Genomic DNA, 23,274 nt, shown 5'->3' with positions numbered 1-23,274 from the left:
TAGATTTATCTACCTGTCATCTTTGTAGTTGTTGACTTTCAGATGGGGTCTCTTAATGGACATCCAGTTTGTTGATGATGAAGTTATTTCTTTCTGTCTCTCAGTTTTCCATCTAACAGTCAGGCCCCTCTACTGTAGGACTGCTGAGGTCCACTCCAGGCCTTGCTTGCCTGGGGATCACCTGCAGTGGCTGCAGAACGGTAAGGATTGCTGAAAAATATGGAACACTTCACAAATTTGCATGTCATCCTTGCACAGGGGCCATGCTAATCTTCTCTGTATCATTCCAATTTTAGTATATGTGCTGCCAAAGCAAGCACGCATCTTTGTTTTTAACAAAAAGTTTGAAAAGTAAAAAAAGTTAAAAGATTGAAATCAGAAAGAAATCTCATATAATAAGGACATAAGGAAAGAAAATATTTTGCATAGTGCTGTACAATGTGTTTGTCTTTTAAGCTAAGAGTTACAAAAGAGTCAAGTGTTAAAACATTTTTTAATTTATAAAGTTATAATAAATAAGGTTAATTCATTATTGAAGAAAGAAAAATATTTTCTGTAAATTGTGTATTGCCTAAGTATACAGTGTTTATAAGTCTACAGTAGTATATAGCTATATCCTACGCCTTCACGCTCCCTCTCTGCTGACTCAGTGACTTAACTACACCACTTGCAAGTTAGTGCCCTGTGCAGAGGTACCATTTCTTATCTTTTGTGCTGTATTTTTACTATATCTTGTCTCTGTTTAGGTGTGTTTAGATACACAAATACTTATCATTGTGTTTTTCAATTGCCTACAGTATTCAGTACAGTAATATACTGTTACAGGTTTGTAGTCTAGGGGTAATAGGCTGTCCCATATAGCCTAGGTGTGTAGTAGCCTCCACATCTAGGTTCATGAAGCACATTCTATAATACCTGCATGATGACAAAATCACCTAACGATGTTTTCTCAGAACCTGTCTTCATCGTTAAGTGATGCATGGCTGTACATCATTGTATCAGGTTCTCACATCAGCCCTATAGATATGAAGTCATATCTCATTTTAATTTCACAGTCTAAAGTGAGCACAAAAGGTAAAAATTATACACTGTCAAAATTGCTCTTAAAAGTTTCTTAAATTACAAGTTTGGTACACATGGTTTTTCTATGTATTACACCATTTTTATGTATAATATGGCCTATTTTTCTTTCTGCATGGAAGTACATACTTACATAACCATTAGATGAAATAGATTCCATTTAGTGGTTATTCATGTGAAAAATATATTTCGTGTGTGTGTGTGTGTGTGTGTTTAGTAGCAGTAGTAGTAGTACTAGTGGTCGGATTATTTTTAGTTGGTTCGTTTTTTTCTAAGTACATTGATTTTCTTCATATTGAATGTATATGTAAAGTAGCTCTCTTCTTTTATTATTCCCATTTTGAAAATAAAGAAGCCAGTGATTGTGTGTGTGTGTGTGTGCGCACATGCACACGCGTGCATAAGGTTTTAAACCTAGATTGTAATTTACATATCCTGAGTAGGGTCCATTGCACTACACAGTCACCCCAGCATGATTATCACACCTGAAGGACCGAGCAGTCAGCATTCATTAGCAGATAGAATTCCATGGGTAAAAGCAGCTCCCTGTGATTTGTGCCCTGAACACACTGCCACAGTGATGGCCTGGGACTTAGACCTGTCATGCTGTGCCATGGCTATTAAAAGTTATCTATACATTGAGTTCTGGCTACGCAGATGCATCCAGCAATTGAACATGACTTCAAGACTCAGTTCTTTATGGCTTGACTTCACTTAAACAGAAAAGCAAGATTTTCTGTTGTTTTCTCATGCCTGCATGTGACAAGGAGACATGTTCAGACCCTAGGGCACGTGAAGTCTGTACTTTTTGGAAAGATGGCATAATGATTGTTTTTGATTGCTGACTTACTTTAAAAACAAATCCATTTGGAAATTTTGGAGGTTTACAGCCCTTGTCTGACCCCTTATAAAGATTTATCATCTCTAATAAATGTCTCGTAAATCAGTTCCAGTTGCCTAAGCAGCCATATTTGAAGTGGATCCTTCCCTCTCCTCTGCTGTCATGTCTCCAACACTATGGTTGGTAAATCTCCCCCAGATCCCTGGCCTGATGCATCACAGTCAACCTCCCAATCCCCTTGTGATTTCTGCCCTTCTTTGCCTTTTTCTCATTTGTTTTGTTTAACATCTCTGAAACATTGCTTTATATTCTTGTTGGTTTTAAAAGATGAGAAAAAGTAGCATGTCAGCAGGAATGGTGGATTAAGGACCTCACAGAATCCTCTCCCCATAAAAGCAATGAGAACACCAGTAGAAATGGTCAAAATCAACTTTGTAAAAACTCTGGAAGTTAACCAAAGGCTTGCAGCATTTAGGAGCATGTATTCAAGAATAATGAAGGAATATTGTTAAAACAGTGAACTTTATGGTGTTTTACATTATTCTCATTTTGATCTTTAAATTTATATGGAAATAGAAGGGACACTGAGTAGTCAAAATGATCTTGAAAAGGAGTATGAAGGCAGAGAACTCATACTTCCCAATTTCAAAACGTACTATACAGCTACAGTAAGCAGGACTGTATGGTACTGGCATAAGAATAAACATAGATCGATAGAATCAAATTGAGAAGTCCAGAAATAAACCCCACATCTATCCTCAATTAATTTCAACAGTGATGGCAAGACAATTCAATGGGCAAAAATTATATCAAAGATCTATATGTAAAAGCTGAAGCAGTAAAACTCTGAGACCAAAAAAAAAAACCTGTAGATCTTCATGACCTTAAGTTAGAGAATGGCTTCTTAGCTATGATGCCAAAGGTTGTGAAGAAATAAAACCTAAAAACAGAAAATTAAACTTCATCAAAATTCAAAAATTTTGTATTTCAAATGACACCATAAAAAAAGGTGAAAAGCTGGCTGGGCATGGTGACTCATACTGTAGTCCTATCATTTTGGGAGGCCAAGGTGGGCAGATTGCCTGAGCTCAGAAGCTCAAGTACAGCCTGTGCAACATGGTGAAACCCCATCTCTACTAAAGTACAAAAAATTAGCCGGGTGTAGTGGCACACACCTGTAGTCCCAGCTACTTGGGAGGCTGAAGTAGGAAAATTACTTGAATCCGGGAGGCAGAGGTTGCAGTGAGCTAAGATTGAGCCACTGCACTCCAGCCTGGGAGACAGAGTGAGACTCCATCTGCATTAAAAAAAATAAAGTGAAAAGACAAATCACAGAATGGGAAAACATATTTGTAAATCATCTGTCTCATAAGATCTATTATCTAGAATTTATAAAACCTCTTATAACTCAATGAAAAGAGAATCCAGTTTATTAAATGAACAAAGGATTTGAAGAGGCGATTCTCTGAAGTAGATGTACATTAATGGTCAATAAGCACATGAAAGATGCTCTATGTCATTAGTCACTCAAGAAATGCAAATCAAAAGCATACTCAGAAATCACTTCACATCTCTTAGGATCATTACAATAAAAAAAGATGGGCAATAACAAGTGTTGGTGAGGATGTGGAGAAACTGGAACTCTCATACATTGCTGGTGGAAATGTAAATGAAACAACCACTTGAGAAAGCAGTTTGGCAGTTCCTCAAAATGTTAAACCTAGAATTTTCATGTCCCCTAACAGTTTCACTCCTAAGGCATACACCTAAGAGAACTGAAATTTTTGTATACAAAAACACTTTCATAAACATGCCCATGGCAGCATTATTCATAATAGTCGAAAAGCAGAAACAATCCAAATGTCCATCAACTAATGAATGAATAAGTAAAATATGATACATTCATAGAATAGAATTTTAGACCCAAAAAGGAATGAAATTCTAGTATATGCTACAACATGGATGAACCTTGAAAATACTATGCTGGGTGAAAGAAGCTAGTAACAAATGGACACATGTCATTCTATTTATACAAAGTTTCCAGAATAAGCAAGTTCAAGCAGACAGAAAGTAGATTCATGGTTTCCAGAGGCTGAGGGTGGGGAGAATGAGGGATGACTGCTAATGGACACAGGATTTCCTTTTGGGGTTATGGTGAAAATAGCCTGGAATTAGATAGTAGTGATGGTGTACAACTTTGTGAATATCCTAAAAACCTCTGAATTGTATTAAAAGGGTGAATACTATGGAATGTGAATTATGTCTAAATTTCTACATATCAATCTGATTAAGATGGAATAAAGAAAATGTTTTGTACACAAAGAAAACTTCATTAATTCACTCTGTGGTAAAATGATTCTTTTTAAGTAAAAAGAACTCACACATTGATTCTAGAATAGCAATTTTATTAGTGACAAGGCAGGGAAAGGCAACATCCTTGACATCAATATCTTCCTCATCCTATATTTTATAAAACTCCTTCAAAATATACCATGTTCCTTCTAGTTCAATCTAGCTATAACATGACCACAAAATATATCCTTACACGGAAGCCACAAGTAGGGATAACAAGTTGTTTCAAGTCAAGTGCCAACTCAGATTGATTGGTAGCAGGTATGTGGAGCACTATGGTTAGAAGGATTCTAAGGCAGTATCCAGATCAGGCTTGAAAGATGTAGTGGTTAATTTAGAAAATTCGTCTTGAAGTTGGCAGTGATAGTGGAGGTGGGCTGTGCTTGGGCTGGTGTCTAGGTCTAGGAAAATGCATCTTTCTGCTGAATGGATTGTGTCCAATCAGCTGGGTAGATACATCTTTGCATGGACTGTAATGTAGCTGATAGGCATGTTCACAGTAGTGATTTGGTCTAGGAAAGTGTATCATTCTGCTGAGTGGATTGCATCCAGTCAGCTGGGTAGATATATCTTTGCATGGACTGTAATGCAGCTAATAAGCACATCCACATGGCATGACATAAAAGAAAAAGATCGTTAAATACAAAATTCCAGTATTTTAAAATAACCCATGTTTGTGGCTAAGATGTCAAAATCACTCAGCAAATAGCACCAACTCTCATTACACAGAATAAAATCTAGGTATTTTAAATAGCACATTTTATATAGTGTGTGCCTCAAAGGTTCTTGACAAGAGGACATTAGCAAGCTTATAGTAAAATCTGATTTAGTGAGAGAGAATGTCAAGAGAATTTTTTTATGGCACTCACTGAAGAGTCTAGATACTCACCAGCAACTGGACTCTGTGCACCTGCTGTAACGCATTTACTTACATTCGAGTTATATCCTCCAGCAGAACTGTCTCCTCCCCGCTTTACATACTACAGGAGACTGCACTTTGTTTGGTAGATGAGAGATGACTGAAGAAAGAGCCCTATTTACCTGTCACACATTGTAAGTCAGCAGTTCTCAAAGACCAACAGCATCAGTGTCACCTGGAACTTCTGAGAAATGCAGTCTGTTAGAAATGCAACATCACTCCAGCCCTACTGGATTGGAAACTCAATGGCCAGGTGATCTGCAGTTGAACAAGATTTCCAGGTGACTCTGGGCTCAACTTTAAGAGCACTGCTTTGAGTTGTCCCTTTCTAGAGTGGGGAAAGGAAAAAGAGAGGAAGAGAACAGGGGAGGCTGGGGAAGTGCCCAGGGAAAATCGAACCTCCCATGGCAGCAAAGTTAGTGTTTGATGTGAATGTTGATAGGACACAGTGAGGTCTTTGTTTCTTTCCTCTTTTACACTCCACCTTCCAACTCTCTACTTCCTCAGAAAAGGTTTGAGGTACTCACATGGTCTCCCCCAGTCCAGCCTGCTTGAAGTCCTTTCTTTTTATTTATTTATTTATTTTGAGATGGAGTCTTGCTCTATCACCAGGCTGGGGTGCAGTGGCACGATCCTGGCTCACTGCAACTTCTGTTTTCTGATTTCAAGCAATTCTCCTGCCTCAGCCCCCCTAGTAGCTGAGACTACAGGTGTGCACCACCATGCCCAGCTAATTTTTTTTTTTATATATTTATAGTAGAGATGGGGTTTTACCATGTTGGCCAGGATTGTCTCGATCTCTTGACCTCGTGATTGGCCTGAGGTCAAGAGATCTCAGCCTCCAAAGTACTGGGATTACAGGTCAGCCACCATGCCCGGCCTTGAAGTCCTTTCTTTTGGGGCAGTAGCAAAAAGCGAGGAAGAGAATGGCACTAATACATTCCTCATGCCACAAGAAGCAGCACTTTTATCCAAAAAGGGTTGTTCTCAAGAGCCCCAGCTTAGAACAGTGAAACCCAATGTGCGCTTCACCTCGGAAATGTGCATGAAGCATGTAGAACCGTACCTAGGGCTGGTCTGCAGCGAGCATTGCCTGTATATGGGAGCTATGATGGTGGCAGCAATTGCTGCAAGGGCCAGATTTCTCCATGAGGGTGCCTGGGATGGCACCTAGAAGCAATTACTATTTGCACCCAGTGGGTGATTGTTATGTTAAGAAGATTGCCAGGGAGGGTTTGATCTTGATCTTGAAACCCTTCAGTCAGCAAGCAAGACTCCCGGAAGACAATACCCTAACTCTGTCCCCCATGTGAGGATGGTTGTCAGCTGAGTTCCAGCTGGCCTGCTGGTACTCGCTACAGAGATAAGGATCCAGGCTGGGATGGGCATTTGAGACAAGAAGCATGGGGGGACAGGCTGAAGAACATCAAGCAAAACAAAGAAGCTTTTCAAGTCTTTTCTAGTAAGAGTTTAGTGTTAGGGAGGCCGAAGTGCAGACAGAAGGAGGTGGAGGCCTCAGGATAAAAGACAGAAGGTTAAATTACAGCCAAGAATATGGGACCCTCCTAGAAAGCATGAGAATCTATAGGCTAGAAAGACACAGCCAATCGGATCGTTGATATAGGTAACCAGATGGCCAGAGGAGGTTTGGAAGGCTTGAGTTAGGGTTCTCGGCTTCAATGTCCTGCTTTTTTTTTTTAATAGAAATGCTTTTCATATCCTTTATGGCCAGCAGAAAGCGCTTGTCAATATTAGGAGGGTGGAGAGAGAGGGGAAGGAGAATGAACAGAGGAAAAGGAATGGAGGAAGAGAAGATGAGAGGAGGAGAAGGAGAAAGGAGGAAAGAGGGAATGCAAAAGGAGAAGAGAGGAGAGAGAAGCAAGGATGATGCTGGTCCCAGAGTGTCCAGTGCTTTCCCAGCCGTGTGCTACATGTTTTGCAAGGGTTTCCTCATTTAGTTCTCAGAACTATGAAATTTGGTCATGGAAGAGTCAAGGGAAGGAAGTCTTATTCCTAAGTAAAAATAGCTTATAATGTATTTTGTCTGCCTAGGTCCCAAGATCCAGGCTAAGGTAACCAAATCATTTCAGTCTACAAAATGATGCAAGTTAAATGCAGACTGAAGCATTAGGTGTGGGGAAAGCTATGTAAGGAGAAGGTTGAGTCCACCTAGTAATTCTGTCTGCAGTTATGCTGCTCTTCTGATTCTGATGTCCCTCAGCCTGCAGACGCATATGCCTATGGGCACCAGGGAGATGAATGCAATGTGCTAAGTGGACCTGGTGTAAAAGAATAAAAAGCAGAGATACTCGGCTTCAGTGTCAGGAGTAAAGAAGGAGTGACAGCAATTATGACAAAGTACAAAGTAGAGACCACATGCCACCCTCTGAGAAGATGCAGCACAACTTCCAGCCTGTTGTCATCATCTGGTAACATGGCCTCAGTGTTACCAGACTTTCTAATTTTTTCAAAAGAGATCCATAATCCAATGTTCAGTCAACTTTCAGTGAGTTGACAAAATATATCTCCAAGTTTATCTGCCCACGGACTTACTGGACTGCAGTTGCATATTTTCCCAAGTTGCAAACAAAAAAATTGATCCTTTACTTATGTTCCTTTCTCTTTCCAGGCCATTACATTTATGTGGATACCTCCTTTGGCAAGCAGGGGGAGAAAGCTGTGCTGCTAAGTTCTGACTTACAGGCTGAGGAATGGAGCTGCCTCCGCTTGGTCTACCAGATAACCATGTCCTCTGAGTCTCTGTCAGATCCCAGCCAGCTGAACCTCTACATGAGATTTGAAGATGAAAGCTTTGATCGCTTGCTTTGGTCAGCAAAGGAACCTTCAGACAGCTGGCTCATAGCCAGCTTGGATTTGCAAAACAGTTCCAAGAAATTCAAGGTAGGTAGAGTTTAGGAGAAAGATCTAGGACTTATTACCTGTGCTTTTTACTATTCTAAAATCTTATGAAAATTTCTGATGTGGAGGTTATCTCCTAGATTATGATGTGGTGTTTCATAGGATGCATACCATAGAAGAGTATTAGCAATGGAAATTAACATTTTCTTTATTCCTTAAAAGAGCTTCTTCCAAGATTTCTTTCCCATCTATTTAAATGAGCCTTCTGTAAAAATCTAAATGGGGCTTAAACCAACCTCTTCATTGGAAATAGATTTTCTATGGCTTTAGGGAGTATTTCCATTTCCTATCGTTTTATTTCATCCTTCTAAATTGTGTGTGCTGTGTGTTTATTTGTCTTCTTAATGGTTTCTTTGCTGCAAATTTTGAACAAAACATTAATAAAAAAATGAAAATACTTTAAAAGAGAAAAGATACTTAAAGGACATGTTTCATTTCCTTTTCAAAGAGGGAAATTGTTCCTTCAGGAGTCCTAGAAAAGGAAGGTAGAGAATGTAAGGTGAAGCTGGGTGTAGATTGGATAAGGAAAGAGGATGGGATCTGGACACACCTGGCCATGAAGTGTGATGTTTATTGAGAATATTTCATTGAGGACACAATGGAGCCATCATGAAAATGTTCTCCATTCCTCATCCACCCTTCAGCTCCCGATCCCATCCTGCTGCTTCTTTGAAGAGCCTGAAATTCTTTACTCTCCAATACCCCTTCTCTGTCTGGAGTCCTTCCGTGTCAGGTAGTGGTTGAGGATGGAGCATGGGGCCTCTGAGTTCCCTCTTTCAGAACATCCTCCTAGAAGTTATCGCCTCCTAAATCTGCCAGCATAGTTGCAGAATATAGGGCTAAAACCACAGGAGAAGAAGTGATTAGTTTCAGAAACCGATGGTGGTGGTTGGGATAGCAATAGAAGAGAAGACAGCTGACTCTGAGCTTCTACTCAAAGTTTTGATGTATGTGTTTATGTGCACATCCACATGCACACATACATATGCACGCACTCTTTTGGCAAAGTCTGTAGTGAAATTGGTATCCAATAGCAATTAGCTGGGACTAAGCATCCTGTTTTGCCTTAAATGGCAAAACAGCTCCAGACTAATAGCTGAGATACTGAACCAAGGAAACATGATGTTTTGAAATCTAACTCCCCTTTTTCCCCATATGTTGCACAGATTTTAATAGAAGGTGTACTAGGACAGGGAAACACGGCCAGCATTGCACTGTTTGAAATCAAGATGACAACCGGCTACTGCATTGGTGAGTAGGCTTCATTTTCATTGAATCAAATTGTGAATCTTTTCCTAAAAGCTGCTGATGCCAGAGGGAACTGAATTAATTCTAAAGACCAAGTATTTTATAGAATGCACTGCATAATGCATACCGGTTTAAATTCTTTGCTCGGGTCACTTGAATGCTGTATATTGTTTGTCTTTAGTGTGGGAAGGCTCATTAGAATTTGCCTGGACTGTCTGGGTTAATGAAAGAAGCATAGATGCAGCAACTGTAACTTCAGAGCTTCCACCTTAACCTTGGCATGTTCTGATGTAAATAATTTACAAACTGCTGGAAAGTCAGATTTTTGTAGCATGTTCCAGAAAATCAGACATTGTTTGGCCTCCTTTCCCCATTTCTCTCTTGGAACACCATTGCCCTCATCTTAATAATCACAATTGTCACTTAGATTTCACTTGACAGAGCTGGTTGGCTGTCTTATATGTGCCAGCTTCCAAGAGGGCACAAAGAAAGGATAATCCCTGTCCTATGGTGGTTCAGTTTCCATTTGCATACACTGAAGTTAGTTCTTTATATGATAAATACTGCTGAGGAAGGACAAGCGATGCAGTGCAGGTGCCGGGAGGAGGAGAGAAAATTGGAGAGGACTGAATAGGGAAAACACATTGGAGCTGGAGTTTCAAGAAGAAGAATTTAGTTAAGTGGAGGTGCAGGGTAGGAAGGCAAGGGTTCTCTAAGGTCAGACCCCTGTGGGGAGAAAGAACAGTGCAGGTTCAGGCAAAGGTAAGAGGCTAAGCAAGGTGTTTGAGATGAAGACCAGGACTGCTAAGAGAGTTTGTGTTGGAAGAGTGTGGATGCAAGATGTGGCGCTTGGACCTGCCGAATCATGTAGGTCAGCCAGCAGGGGAGAAGTGTGCAGCTGTGTTTTCACATGACTCCAGCTGCCACGTGGAAAATGAGTTGGGTACTGGAAAATACATAGCAGGTGGGAAAACCCCTAGGAAGTGGCTGTGACCTTACAGAGGGGACATAATGAAGATAATATTGGATTAGCAGTGAAATCAGAAAAAGGCTGTAAAATTGAGAGATTTCTCAGCACTGCCAGCTCTTGAAGGCTTAATGAATGTGGCGGGGAAAAGAAAGGAGAGTCAAGGAAGATTCTGAACAACGACAACAAGCCTTTGCTAATTCCCTAAAGTTTCACTTCTCTGTTTTGACCTTCCGATGATGTCTCTAGGGCAAGTGAAAGAAAACAGACCCTTTTCTGAAGGTACAGTGAGGCTTAGTCTCCCTTCCTTGAGCCTCGCGCTGGGCTCCCACCTGGCATCTGCACAGGCTGTGAATGACACACACAAACACCCCTGGCGGAGCGCCACCTGCTGGCTCAGTCAGCTTACTGAGCCTCAGCCTCTATTTCGTCACCTGTAAAATGATAATAAAATGCTTCCCTCCTAGGATTCTTGGGACAACGAATGAGATCGTGGCTATGAAAATGATTGGTATATAAGGTGCTGGGCATCCAAGACATGTTAATTGCATTTCTTCAAATGATGTGGTGACTTCTGATTTGTTTAAAACCAAAGGATGCCAACACTTCTATCTTGTTAAGCTCTATGATCATGCTCTCACTTCTTTCTTGGTACTTTCTCTGCCTCTCTTCATTCCTCATCTGTAAAATGAGGTTAGTAACAGTGCCTATGTCATAGGGCTGCTTTGCAGATTGAATAAGTTAATTTATGTAAAGTGCTCAGAATAGAGCCTGGCACATTGAGGAGTATTTTGCTTTTTATTTTACTCTTAGGCAGCCTTTGGCACTGAATGTCAGGTCATTGGTTAGCAGATGCTGTGGTAGAAACACTAAAAATGAAAATCTTAGAAATTTTCAGTGCTTGCTAATGTAAAAAACACATTGCTAACTATACCAGTCAAGATGCTGGCAGGAAGGAGGAAACGGGGGGTACACTCAACCTGAGTAATTTGAGGAAAGCTCATAAAAGAGACCACAAAGGTGTGAGTGATAAAGGAAGCCAGCAAGGGATAGCTCTGTGACTCAGGACTAGTTACAGTGATGATTCACGAGCTGTTTTCCTCTTTTGATCTGAAAGGACAAGGGAAGAGGAGTTCCTAGAACCTGTAAACAATAGCTATTTGGTGAGGAGGGCTGCTTGACAAGATTCGGCAACCGATGGCAACCTGGCCAGGAGACTGCTGGGCAAGTAAACCCCTGATTTCACTCTCCTTCCACCTTCCGTTGGTCGAATCCAACAGGGAGATGGAAGGCAGGGGAGCCCATTGATCCAGTCTAACTAGGTCAACGTCTGTAGGACCTATCAGATGGAGAAGGGCACGGTGGATCAGCAGGGGGCCAATGGCCAGCACAATTATACTTTCTAGTGTAATTTCATAATTATAAGGGTCAATGGAGTCACTGGCTTGTGAGTCTCTTGCTCCTTTTTAAGTAACAATTGTTGATGGGGATGAATATATTCATACAACCATGCCAATGACACTAAGGGCAGAAGGGGAGGTCCGTCTTCTCTCTCTTCTCCACTCAGCAGTTACAAAAGAGACCCAGAACCTAGGATATATCTGCCTTACCTATTTTGCCTGCATTCTAATTTATAAGAAAAACAGGGAATTTTAGCATCTAAGACACATGCCCCTCGGCTACGGCATCTTGTTCACCATGAAAAGAGAAAAGAATGGAAGACTGGGCCATCAGATTCAAGAAAGGGTTATGGAAAAAAATTTCTAGAGCTAAGAGCATAACCCTGAACAGTGCTTTGAGACAGAGATGACTGATAAAAATAGCTGATTTGTATCAAGCAGTGACCACATGCCTGGCACCGTGCTGGGAGCTGTCCACGCTTACAATAGCTCTATGAAGTGAGAATGTTGTTCTTATTTCACATATGGAGAAACAGAGGGTACAAAAAGTGATAAGTCATGCTCCAAGTCACACAGCTAATACGTGGAAGGGCCACAATCTAAAGGGCCAATGATGAATGAGAATCTTGATTCATCACAGAATCTGTCTCTCTTCTTGGCCAATATTGTTCAGGAGTCCTGGTAGAAAGGTCGCAGTGAGCAAAGAAAAAAAGAAACTTCTGACTATCTAAGAGCAAACTCTGTAGTAGGATGGGTGTACCCAGGTGTCTCCATGAAGTGTTTTTGTTTCCCTTTCCCAGAATGTGACTTTGAAGAAAATCATCTCTGTGGCTTTGTGAACCGCTGGAATCCCAACGTGAACTGGTTTGTTGGAGGAGGAAGTATTCGGAATGTCCACTCCATTCTCCCACAGGATCACACTTTCAAGAGTGAACTGGGTGAGCTGGGGTCAAATGGAGTCCTTTTCCCAAGATAAATGCTTCTGCTGTCTCCTCCCACTTCCTCTACTGACCTAGCTGTGGCTTCTGTCAACAGGGAAGAGAGGAGGGAGGAGGGTGAGTAGGAACCCAGTATGATCCAGGAGGCATGGCAGAAGAGTAGGGAAGGATCTACAGTGAGGTAAAGATGAAATGTAGCTGTGAGCTCTATAGCTAAGGGGAAGGCCACCCCATTAAATGTTTTCCTTCACCTGTGGCCTAGTCTTGCATTTTCACATTTCTATATTATGCTTTACTTTCTTGTGTATTTGTTGTTTAATATTTCTCATTTCTAAAGACAAGGCTGGAATAATCCCAGGTTACTTTTCACTAGAAATAGATCAAAGGATGGGAACAGGTCCTAAGAACCTCCCAGGTGACAGTGAGGTGAGCCAACATTGATGATTAGTTCTGAATGTGGTGTGCAACAGGGCCCCCTAGTGGCCAAGGAGGCTGCTTCTCTGCAAGGAAAATGGGGAGGAGAGGTTGTGCTGTCAGTGAGAAGCCAGTTTTGAGGAGTCCGCCACAGAAGAGAGACAAGGGCAAGGGCTTACTTACTTGTGGGTTACCACTGCTCTCACCTGGACCCTTTGGACAAGCCTAGGTCTCTCCACAGTTGCAAGACATTTCATCCTCATTTCCAAAGTTTTCAGGGAGTGAGAAGATTCTGGTGGCTGGCTTTTCAACAAGAACAAGAACAGGAATTTGTATTCTGCTGCAAACAGTTAACTTTTTCTCTTTCAATCCTTTACACATAGATATTGAGGTAATATGCTCATCCCAATAATTTGCTGATGGTGACAGTGTGTCCCTATGTCTGAAGTCATTTTGCTCTTTTATGGTTCTTTCCATTTTTCTTCATTCACTATAGCTTCTCTTCATCTGAATATTTTTAACCATGTCGCCAACTCTTTTTCACAAGTGCACATACTTCAGCGTATCTTGACTCTGAACAGTCCTCATCCTAACCTTATTATTCTCTTTGTTCCTATTCTACTTTCTTCTTTATATCTAGAGTTTCAGGTTCAATTTCCTGTAACAGCCAGGCAGATAGCATAAGCAAATGACATATGGTGCTAGGTGAGGACTGCAGCAAACTAGAGAGCAGAAACCCTGTGCAAAGGCTAGTCGGGTCCAGTGAATTGCTGCTTTGTGAGAATGCAAGCCCAGGTTACCAGATCTTTTGATGTTTCAAGCTCAGGAAGACGGGGGTATTTTTTGTTGAATTTCCCAGATTTTTAAAAGGTGGTGAAAATTTTCTAAAATCACAATGTGGGCCAATAAAAGACATCTGCAGGTCAGACCCAGTTGGCCAACTTCTATTTCGCAACCTTCATTTGATAGGTTTTCTTTCTTTTGCAACATGTTCAGGCTTCTTAGAATAAATTGTTTATAAGTAACCACAAATAAAAAGGCTTAAGTCTCATGGAGCTTGCCTGTTTAAAACAAACCCAACTTTAGATCTAGCATTTTCATTAATTTGACCTAGCATTAGATATAATGGGGAAAATGGCAATTAAAATGACAGATCCTTCATGGCCCCTTCCCAACTTCAAAGAAGATGCCTTCAAGAAAGGAAAAGTGATTGCTACCACAAATGGATGTTAACAAAGGGTGGTATGTCAAGCGCTGTAAGAGTGGTCCCCTTCCCCCACCAAAAAAGAAAGAATTCCTCTGCTGGGAATTCAGAGACAAAGGCGGTCCCTTACTGCTTGGATGTCCTAGAAAACATGATAAAAGAAGTAAACTGTATTTGAAAGATTGGTATGATTTTGAAAGGCAAAGATGAGAGAAGGCTGAGAGCAATGATATGGTGATGGTAGCTGCAAGGGGTGGATTGGGGAAGAGATATGGCTGAGAAAGTAGCATAGGTGCAGATTCTAAAATGGCTGGAATGCCAGGAAAGAGATTTTAACTTTATTTTATTGACAATGGGGGGCCACAGAGGTGTTTGGGCAGGGGATAAATACCATCACAGCAGTGTATTTAGATGGATTAACATGAGGGTGATTATCTCAATAGATGGAGAGTAAAAAGGCAGAGCAAGAAAACAGAAGAATCCCCCAGAAACTATTTCTTCAGATGCATCTAGGGTCACTTACATAAGAAATGAGATAAGGAAAAAAAACATGTTTATGTGCTTCCTACCTTTAAAAGTAAGGTTTAGCACTTTTTTGTTGTTTTTGAGACAGAGTCTCACTGTGTCGCCCAGGCTGAGTGCAGTGGTGCAATCTCAGCTCACTGCAACCTCCGCCTCCAGGATTCAAGCAATTCTCCCTGACTCAGCCTCCCAAGTTGCTGGGATTACAGATGCCCACCACCACATGCCTGGCTAATTTTTGTATTTTTCGTAGAGACAGTGTTTCCCCATGTTAGCCAGGCAAAATGGTCTCGAACTCCTGACCTCAGGTGATGCGCCCACCTCAGCCTCCCAAAGTGCTGTTTAGCACTTTTGACTTTGACAAAAGATTGGAGTTTCCCTATGCATAGCCCATATTTTGACCCTATAAATAAGTGGTACTTCCTCATTTGGGGCCCTTTGTAGGAACCACATTATAAATGAGTGCTCTGTGTAGAGTGAATGATAACCAGTCATGGCAAAGCAGTCCATGAATCTGCATGAGTATTTTTAAAGACAATTGGGTTAACTCAAAATAATAAAATGTCACCAACTCTTGAGAGCTTTGTATAAATGTGTACAGCAACTAACAGTCTCTTGGGGTTTCAGGAAAGAAAAGCCAGATGACTTTTTCCTCATGTGTGACAATAGGCTAGTTTTTAGTTTTTCTGTCATATTTTAAGAATCTAATACAAGGAACAGAAAGGATCTTGAAAGGCTGATGCATTGAAATGGCAATTATTTCTTGTATCATTATCACAGTTGCACAGAGATGCAAATTGAACAATGGGAAAGTGTTAGAGAACTTTTCCCAAATCATTTAAAAATTAGTTCCAAAGTCAATTCCTCTGGGTAACCAATGTTACCAATTCAGTGATTATTCAGTGTTTCATTTTCATCCTCAATGATGGTGAGAGGCAGCTGGCTGGGGAGAACATATATTTCTTGGAAGAGGCAACAGACAAGAGATTAGTGTCAAATCATCCATTTGACTATGTTACCTGAGTATAATTCATCCTTTGAAGAGTATAATACTCCTAGTCTTTCCTCATGCTCATCTGCAACCATAGAATATTCTGACTATATTTCTGCCCTGAGGGTTACAGAAAGGAGCTGATATATATGTGTTTGTGTATGTGTATGTGACATATATGTGTATGTACACACACACACACACACACACACACACACACACACACATACACATACAGTCATTACCCTCAAAGAGTTTACAGGAACCAACTTTTCCCAAAACTTCCTTCCCTATAATAACAGTTTTTAGTATACTAATTCTTATATGGGGCACAAGGGTGATATGTGGTCAAATAAACTAAAGAAACCCTGCATTAAAGACAGCTAAACAGATTTCTTTATTTCAGGATTTCTCACCACCTTTAATATAGTTGGTATGCCCATGTACATTATGGCATTTCTCAAATTATCTGAATACCGAAATGCTACATAAACTTGTAAGCATTAATAGAGGTATGAAATAAATGATATGAGACCACAGACAAAAGATTACCTTAGTTTTGGGTACAGAGAAGACTCTCTAGTGGAAGTTATAGCAGAACAGGAAGATGGATAAGGGGGAGACAAATGCGGCATCTTTGGCCAAATGGATAAGGTGAAGACTAATACAGCATATGCAAAAGTGTAGAGGCGTGAGAGTGGATGGTTTATTTTATGTTTGGAGAGTATTGAAGGATGCCAAGGTATGTGATAATGGCACAGGAGCCGTAGGTCCCAGGCTGCATTCCTACTTATGATTAGCAAGTAGCCTGATTGCCTGCATTACTCCAAGTTCTCTTCAACCTTTGGACTAATATTGTGCCCATTTGTTGGCCAACATCCCCACTCAACACACACACACACACACACACACACACACACACACACGGAGTCCTCATGCCTGGAGTTCATCCATGAAGTGGATGGATCATTTCTCCATGACTCGTGACACTCTTTTCTCATTTTGATTTGGAATGAGCAAGGGTCATCTTAACAGGACCTATTTATTTACTCTCTGCATTGATCCATCTTTCCCCTATAGAGGATAAGGCTAAAAAATGATGAGTTCAAAAGATTCTAAAATATTCCATTTGAAAAGTTCTGCCCATAGGACTCAAAGATTTGATCAGTATCATTCTTTAAAACAAAACAAAACAAAACAAATTCTCAAATACTCTAAAAAGGAAAGAGGTTGCCTCTCTTACTATATTTGCTTTCTACTGGGTATTTTTATTTGCCCAGAGCTCTATCAAATTGGGTGGCAAAGTCAAGATTAAATGGTTCAGATGTCTGCCTGCAACAGCAGATTTTGCTCTATGTGAGTTCGTCTTGTGTTCATTCATATACTGGACGCAGCTTTAGCCTTTGTTTCAGGCAAAAACTGGAGCAACAGCAGGTGGAAGGGGAATTAATTGCCTACTTAGGAATTTCAGAACTGCAGAGAGGGTTGAGAGAAGTCTTCCCAGGAGAGTGCTTGTCTCTGTGTTGCAGAAAAGGAAACGGTGAATGTAATTTCTGAAAACCACAATGTGGGTATGAGTTTTCCTTCATTTCTTTGTATGTTCCTAACAATCCATCCCAAACACTGAGTCAAGGTTTTTAAATGAGGATTGTGCCCCCAAATTCTTGTCTCATGATGGAAATGATTAAAATAATGCAGTAAGAATTGTGGTGGGACATCTTTGGAATACTGGAGGGTATGTAATTTTTATTCAGTGTTTTCTTAATTCTGATTCATCACATATGGGTTTCTTTCTTTATTCATATTTTTTGAAGTGAAACAAAATCTTTCAGGAGGTAACCTACTCACAGCTCAGATCATTACTGTTTTTTACGTACCTTAGCAAAAAAGATGTTTGCTGGAAAAATAATGAGGGAAATGCATTTCTTTGCTGAGATTTTAAAAAAATAAGCCTGCTTGTGGAACTACTCTGGAAGAAGTTGGACAAAGTTTTGAAATCTGAAATAAGGTTAGAGTTATTTTATTCCCTCAAACATCATGAGGTGGATGGACCATTTCTCCATGACTCATGACACTCTTTTCTCATTTCGGTTTGGAATGAGCAAGGGTCATCTTAAGAGGACTCATTTATTTACTCCCTGCATTGATCCATTTGGTGCATTGTGTAAGCACTCAGTAGGGAAGCAGCTTTCTTAATTTTCTTACTATTTTCTTTGTGCAAGGTCTGCTTGATTTCCTTTCTCTGCCCTCAGATAACAGTATGGCTTTCCAGTTACTTTCGGGTATTAGCAAACACCTTCATGTTCAAGGATTTCTCATCTAGTTCAGCTCCTCCCCAAGACTGAGCCACACAATGCAGTAGAGAGAAAGTTTTGTGCTTTTTACTCTTCACACTTCACCTTTTTCTTCCCTTCCTCTTCTCCCTCTAACTGTACTGCTTCTGGCTGCTTCAGGGTTGGGAGGCAATGGGCAAGGGGTGGAAGGTTGTAGGGGAAGGAACAGAAAAGCAAAGGCCAGGGACAAAAGGTTTCACTTGCCTGTTGCTATTGCATCTAGAGTTGATTGCCTTCATACAGCACATGGCCAAATTCTGGCATTCTTGTCATGGCCAACGGGGGATCCCACTTTAGTGCTGGCAGACGGGGATGAGCAGCTGTCTGGCTGACCACCTGTGAATCCTGCTTAGTTCCTATAAATAACGGCACACCCGCCAGCTCCCTTCTAATGGAATTACTGCACTGGCAGGCAGTTCTCTTGAGAAGGGTCCATTTAAGGTGCTGTAGCCCAGCTGCCTTCTAACTTGCCCCCTCAAACTCTGGAAGTGCAGTTCACCAGCAACAAACTCCTTCTCCACTCTTCCACCACAGGTCCCTACAGTCTGCTTCTTGCCTTTAGATGTATGCACCAGTGCCAGGCTCCATCTCTGCACCACACACACTCTAATATCACTGATCAACTTTACTCAAGAACTCTGACCGTCTTCATCTCAAGGTCCAGAGCAATTGTAGAGCCCAGGAATTTCTGCACATAGGGGAGGGGATGAGGTTAAATGGCAGTTTCCTTCCTCTCCCCCTTCCATGAGTGGTTCCCTTAAGCCCCCTCCCTTGTATCAAAGTAAGAAATGGGTAGCAATCCCCTTACCTTCCCTGGAGAGGTAGAAAGAAAACACATGGCAAGAGAGCTCTGTGATAATGCTCTTCATAGAATCCCCATCTCCAATCTCTGATCCATCTCAAGCCTTCTAGTATGCACAGGCTGGAAGGGAGAGATGGGCTAACACCCGTAGAGCTAGGGTAGATGTCACTGGCTGACACTTAGTATATCGATGATCTAGCACCACTCTTTAGAAAACAGAGCTTGTTGTTACCTATTGTTTGGGGCTTTGAGGTCTTAGCACAGATAGGAGATGTCTCACGTAATATTCATTCGTATTTACATCATCCTTGAAAGCTGTATAAAAAGACTAGTCTGACTCTATCACAGTAAGGGCCACCAAAACTCTTACAACTAAAGGTTCCTGAAGATAACTGTCAGACTCACGAAGTGGAAAAACACGCATAGTAACTCATTATCTTTGGGTGCCGTGTGCTCATCGTAGCAGCAGACCAGTGGGTATTTCCCTCTGGAATACATCTCGTCAGACCAGGTTGTCTGCCTCACTGGGGAGAGTTCATCCAGACAACCAGCAACACTGGAGCAGACAACACAACTGGAGTGCAAATGTGGCCAGCAGGACCACATCACAGCTGAGTCAGAGCATGCCTGTGGCACCGCGGCCAAGCCAAGGGCAGTCCTGGAGGAATGCTGGTAAGCCAGACTGCCTGAAAGTAAACGTTCAAGAACCGTCTTCAAAGTTCTTTCCCTAATGCAAGGGGAAATGGCTGACTACCAGGGGCCACTGGTTCCAAATGAAAAGTTCAGCTAATACAAGTTTCCTTTCTGCTGCAAGAAAGGAAAGAAAGGCCTCTTCAGGAGCAAGTGTGTGTATACCAGCACCTCAGGCTTCATCCCAGAAAGGGCCTGAGCATTGGCTGCATGACTGAGAATTGTGATCTTTTTTTCAACTGAATTTGAAATTTTTTTCCCTAGAAACCTTGGGCTCTTTATGTATAATCCAGAATTATGTAATAATAGATCGATTTTCACTCTGTGTATGGCGAAGCAGCACAGACTGTAGAGAAATGGCAATAAGCTTCTCAGTTCTTAATCTTATGGGGGAACTTGTTTCCCCCATATAACTTCTTTCATTTTCAGTTCAAGTTTTAATACTTTAAAAAATCTGTGGCCAGCAGAATTTCTAGTGATTTGGTAGATTAAAGGATTCTGTCTACTTAAAGTCCGTCTATACCCAGAATCTTAAAGATCTGACCAAAAAAAAAAAAAAAAAAAAAAAAACCTTTTCCAGAGATTCTGGGAGCTGGGAGCTCTAGAACCCTGCGCCAGATAGGAGCACTGACCTCACTGAACTTGGCAGGAAGTTTCTTCTAATATCAGACACTGGACAAAATTTCCCAAGAACTCCAGGCTACCTTCTTTATTGTTTTTAGAAAGGAGAAAACAATAGCACCTGCCGCAACCTACCCATTGGCTCCCTATTCCTCAGAACAGAATGTATCTGAAGACAGTTTGGCCATCATTCCTCCAGCCTCTTCTCCTGGGGCAGACACCTGAATGACAACTTATGAATCACCTCTACCAGTTCAACTGAGATAATAAACTTATGATGAGCTACCTTTTGTTTCCCAATAAGAAGCTTAATGTTGCTCGGATTGTCAGTAAATAGAACCCAGCTTTGGCAACAAATGAATGATGGAAAGAAAAAGGAGGCAAGAGCATGTGGTCTAGTCTGGTGGTTCCATATGAGACTTGGTGTCAGCAGTCTTGATCTTATTCCCAGCAGCCTCTCTGACTCACTTTGGGCTGATCGTGTTGTGTTTGCTGGATGCCTTTTGGATCAGCACTGTGACTGTGGTTCATTTGGCCCAGCATCCTGAGCATGAGTTGTTAATGAGGCACTTTGACTGCAAATGCAGAAAATAAAGTATTGTCCACACACCAGGTGAGTTACTACTCTTTAAAAACAGTGATCAGATGTCTGTCATCTGCAAGGAAGATGAATTTATAACAAGGCTGGCTGTGGAAGCAGACACTAAACTGGGACTAGGTGGGAAAGAGATTTCCTGGGGGAGATGGCTGTGAAGGTCTGAAGCAGAAGGAGCCAGTGTAGCTAGGGACAGGGCCAATGTCCTCATTGGGAACAGCAGGCATAGTGCCTAGGAGCCATGACAGTTTTAGGGGTCCATGAGAATATTTTAATTTTATTTATCTTAAAATTGGAAGGGCAAATTAATATAATGATTTCTAGCCTACATCATATACATCTTTATGCCAATGCAGTCATAATCTAAAATGTTAAGTACTTTTTATGGAGGAATCGGCCCACTACAGCAAAAGCACCTGGGGCCCACAAAAGTCATAAAGATGCCCTGGGCAGGGAAAACCTTCAGTGCAGGATGCAAACCTGACCCCTGAGGAAGAGGAGAAGCTGGGCCAATGGGAGCTGCTGATGGGCCTCATGCCAGACAGAACAGCCTGCCCCTCTGCTATGCTTCTTCACTGGCAGGGAATAGCCCAGAGTGGTGTGGTCTTGGTACAAACTCTCCTGCAGGTCCAAAGGTGTGGTGGCTGGAGGCCCAGTCGATTATGATTCCTTCAGCAAGTTCTCCAAAAAGCCATCTCTGTGGCCCCTGCAATTAGGTATCCAGGAAGCAAAGTGTTATACATACATTATAATACAAAGAATTATAGCTTTCCTCCACTCAGTTCTCCCTGCTGCATATCTCACAAAAAAAATGCTGTTTCATTGGTAAGTCACGTACAAAGGGGCAGTGAAAACTTCATCCCTGCCTTTGATACTCACACGAGTTCTTAGAGAACAGAAGCAGATTATAGAGGTTAACTCGTCATAGGCATTCTCCATTACTAGAATGTTCTAGTCAAGGCTGGCTGGCCAGCAGGAATGATTTAGAGAGTTTTCGAGCTTGGGACATGGAGGAGGGACCTTCCCTGCATATCAGAGTTTCTTTGATTCTATCCAGTCTGACATTCTGATTCTTCCTATAAAATTCCTCCCCAGTGGTTTCCAGCCTGTAGATATGTTTATTTGGCACATACCAAGTTTAAAAGATTATGGTGTGGAGTATTATGTGTTGAATTGTGCACTCTCGAAATTCAAATGTTAAAGTCCTAACCTCCAGGACTTCAGAATGTGACCTTACTCGGACGTAGATGGGTGCAGATGTAATTTGTTAAGATGAGATCATGCTGGAATAGGGTGGGCCTCCAATCCAATATGACTGCTGTCCTTATTAAAAGGGGAACTTTGAGCACAGAGAGATGCCCACAGGGAGAACGCCATGCAAAGATAAAGGCAGAGCCCTTCAAGCCAAGGAATGCCAAAGATTGCCAGTGCACCACCAGAAGCTTGGAGAGAGGCAAAGAACCAATCCTTCCCTCATGACCCTGAGAAGGAACAAACCTGCTGACACCTTGATCCTTGACTTCTGGACTCCAGAACCGTGAGACAACACATGTGTGTTGCTGAAGCCTCCCACTTTGTGGTACTTTGTGACAGCAGCTCTAGCAAACCATACAGGCAGCATCCCTTAAAAATGTTTATATTTGGATGGGCACGGTGGCTCATGCCTGTAATCCCAGCACTTCGGGAGGCTGCGGTGCGTAGATCACATGAAGTCAGGAGTTTGAGACAAGCCTGATCACTATGGTAAAACCCTATCTCTACTCAAAATACAAAAGTTAGCCAGGCATGGTGGTGGGTACCCATAATTCCGGCTACTCAGGAGGCTAAGACAGGAAAATTGCTTTAACCTGGGAGGCAGAGGTTGTAGTGAGCCGAGATTGTGCCACTGCACTCCAGCCTGGGTGGCAGAGCAAGACTCCATCTCAAAAAAAAAAAACAAAAACCAGATTTTCTGTGAAAACCTGAATTCCAGACTAGGATGGGGAAAGCCTACAGCACCGACCTGGGTGCTGGGCATCCACTGGAGTAGACCCTGCTCTCTCAGGGAGGCTGGAGAACATGGAAGCGAGTGGCCAGGCTTCTCATCCCAAGCCAGTTACTGCCACATGCGAATATGGGCCCAATGCTATCAGATATTTTTATTTTTCCAGACAAGCTTGATTTCTGTTTCTCGATGCTGGGGAAATATGACTTCAAATGCTGGCTACTAATTTACTACTCTCTATTTTCTCCTTGACTCAGTCAACTTCACTCATATACTTAATCTAACTGGCTCCTCTGAGCATTTGAGTTTTTAATTTCTGTTTATTCACTGTTGTGTGGTTTGGCAAGACCATAAGGTAAATTATATTCAAACAAAGGAGATTATTCAGGGGATTCAGGATATTGAGCTTGCCACCAGGAGAGCGTGAGCTTTGATCTGTACATCTTTCCCCACT

At 41.6% G+C, this 23,274-nt stretch overlaps 1 protein-coding gene and 1 non-coding gene across 6 annotated transcripts in view; one reads left to right on the top strand and one right to left on the bottom strand.

The window, feature by feature from the left end:
- MAMDC2 (MAM domain containing 2) overlaps nt 1-23,274 on the top strand; it is a 187,092-nt gene that overhangs the window by 69,095 nt on the left and 94,723 nt on the right. For all 5 annotated transcript variants that reach the window (XR_013533029.1, XR_013533030.1, XM_054254976.2 and 2 more), the window contains 3 exons: nt 7,822-8,093; nt 9,278-9,362; nt 12,527-12,664. Coding sequence is in view for 3 of the 5 variants with exons in the window: in XM_054254976.2 (XP_054110951.2) it covers nt 7,822-8,093; nt 9,278-9,362; nt 12,527-12,664 (495 nt within the window). In the remaining 2 variants the exon portion in view is untranslated. The remainder of the gene's footprint in view (nt 1-7,821; nt 8,094-9,277; nt 9,363-12,526; nt 12,665-23,274) is intronic.
- On the bottom strand, nt 214-320 carry LOC118148025 (U6 spliceosomal RNA). The gene has a single exon (XR_004734769.2). It is a non-coding gene; the product is annotated as a U6 spliceosomal RNA (small nuclear RNA).

This window comes from Callithrix jacchus, chromosome 1 (genome assembly GCF_049354715.1).
Source record: "Callithrix jacchus isolate 240 chromosome 1, calJac240_pri, whole genome shotgun sequence".
NCBI lineage: Eukaryota > Metazoa > Chordata > Mammalia > Primates > Cebidae > Callithrix > Callithrix jacchus.
The sequence above is the reverse complement of the archived record's forward strand: the minus strand, read 5'-3'. Positions and strand labels throughout refer to the sequence as shown.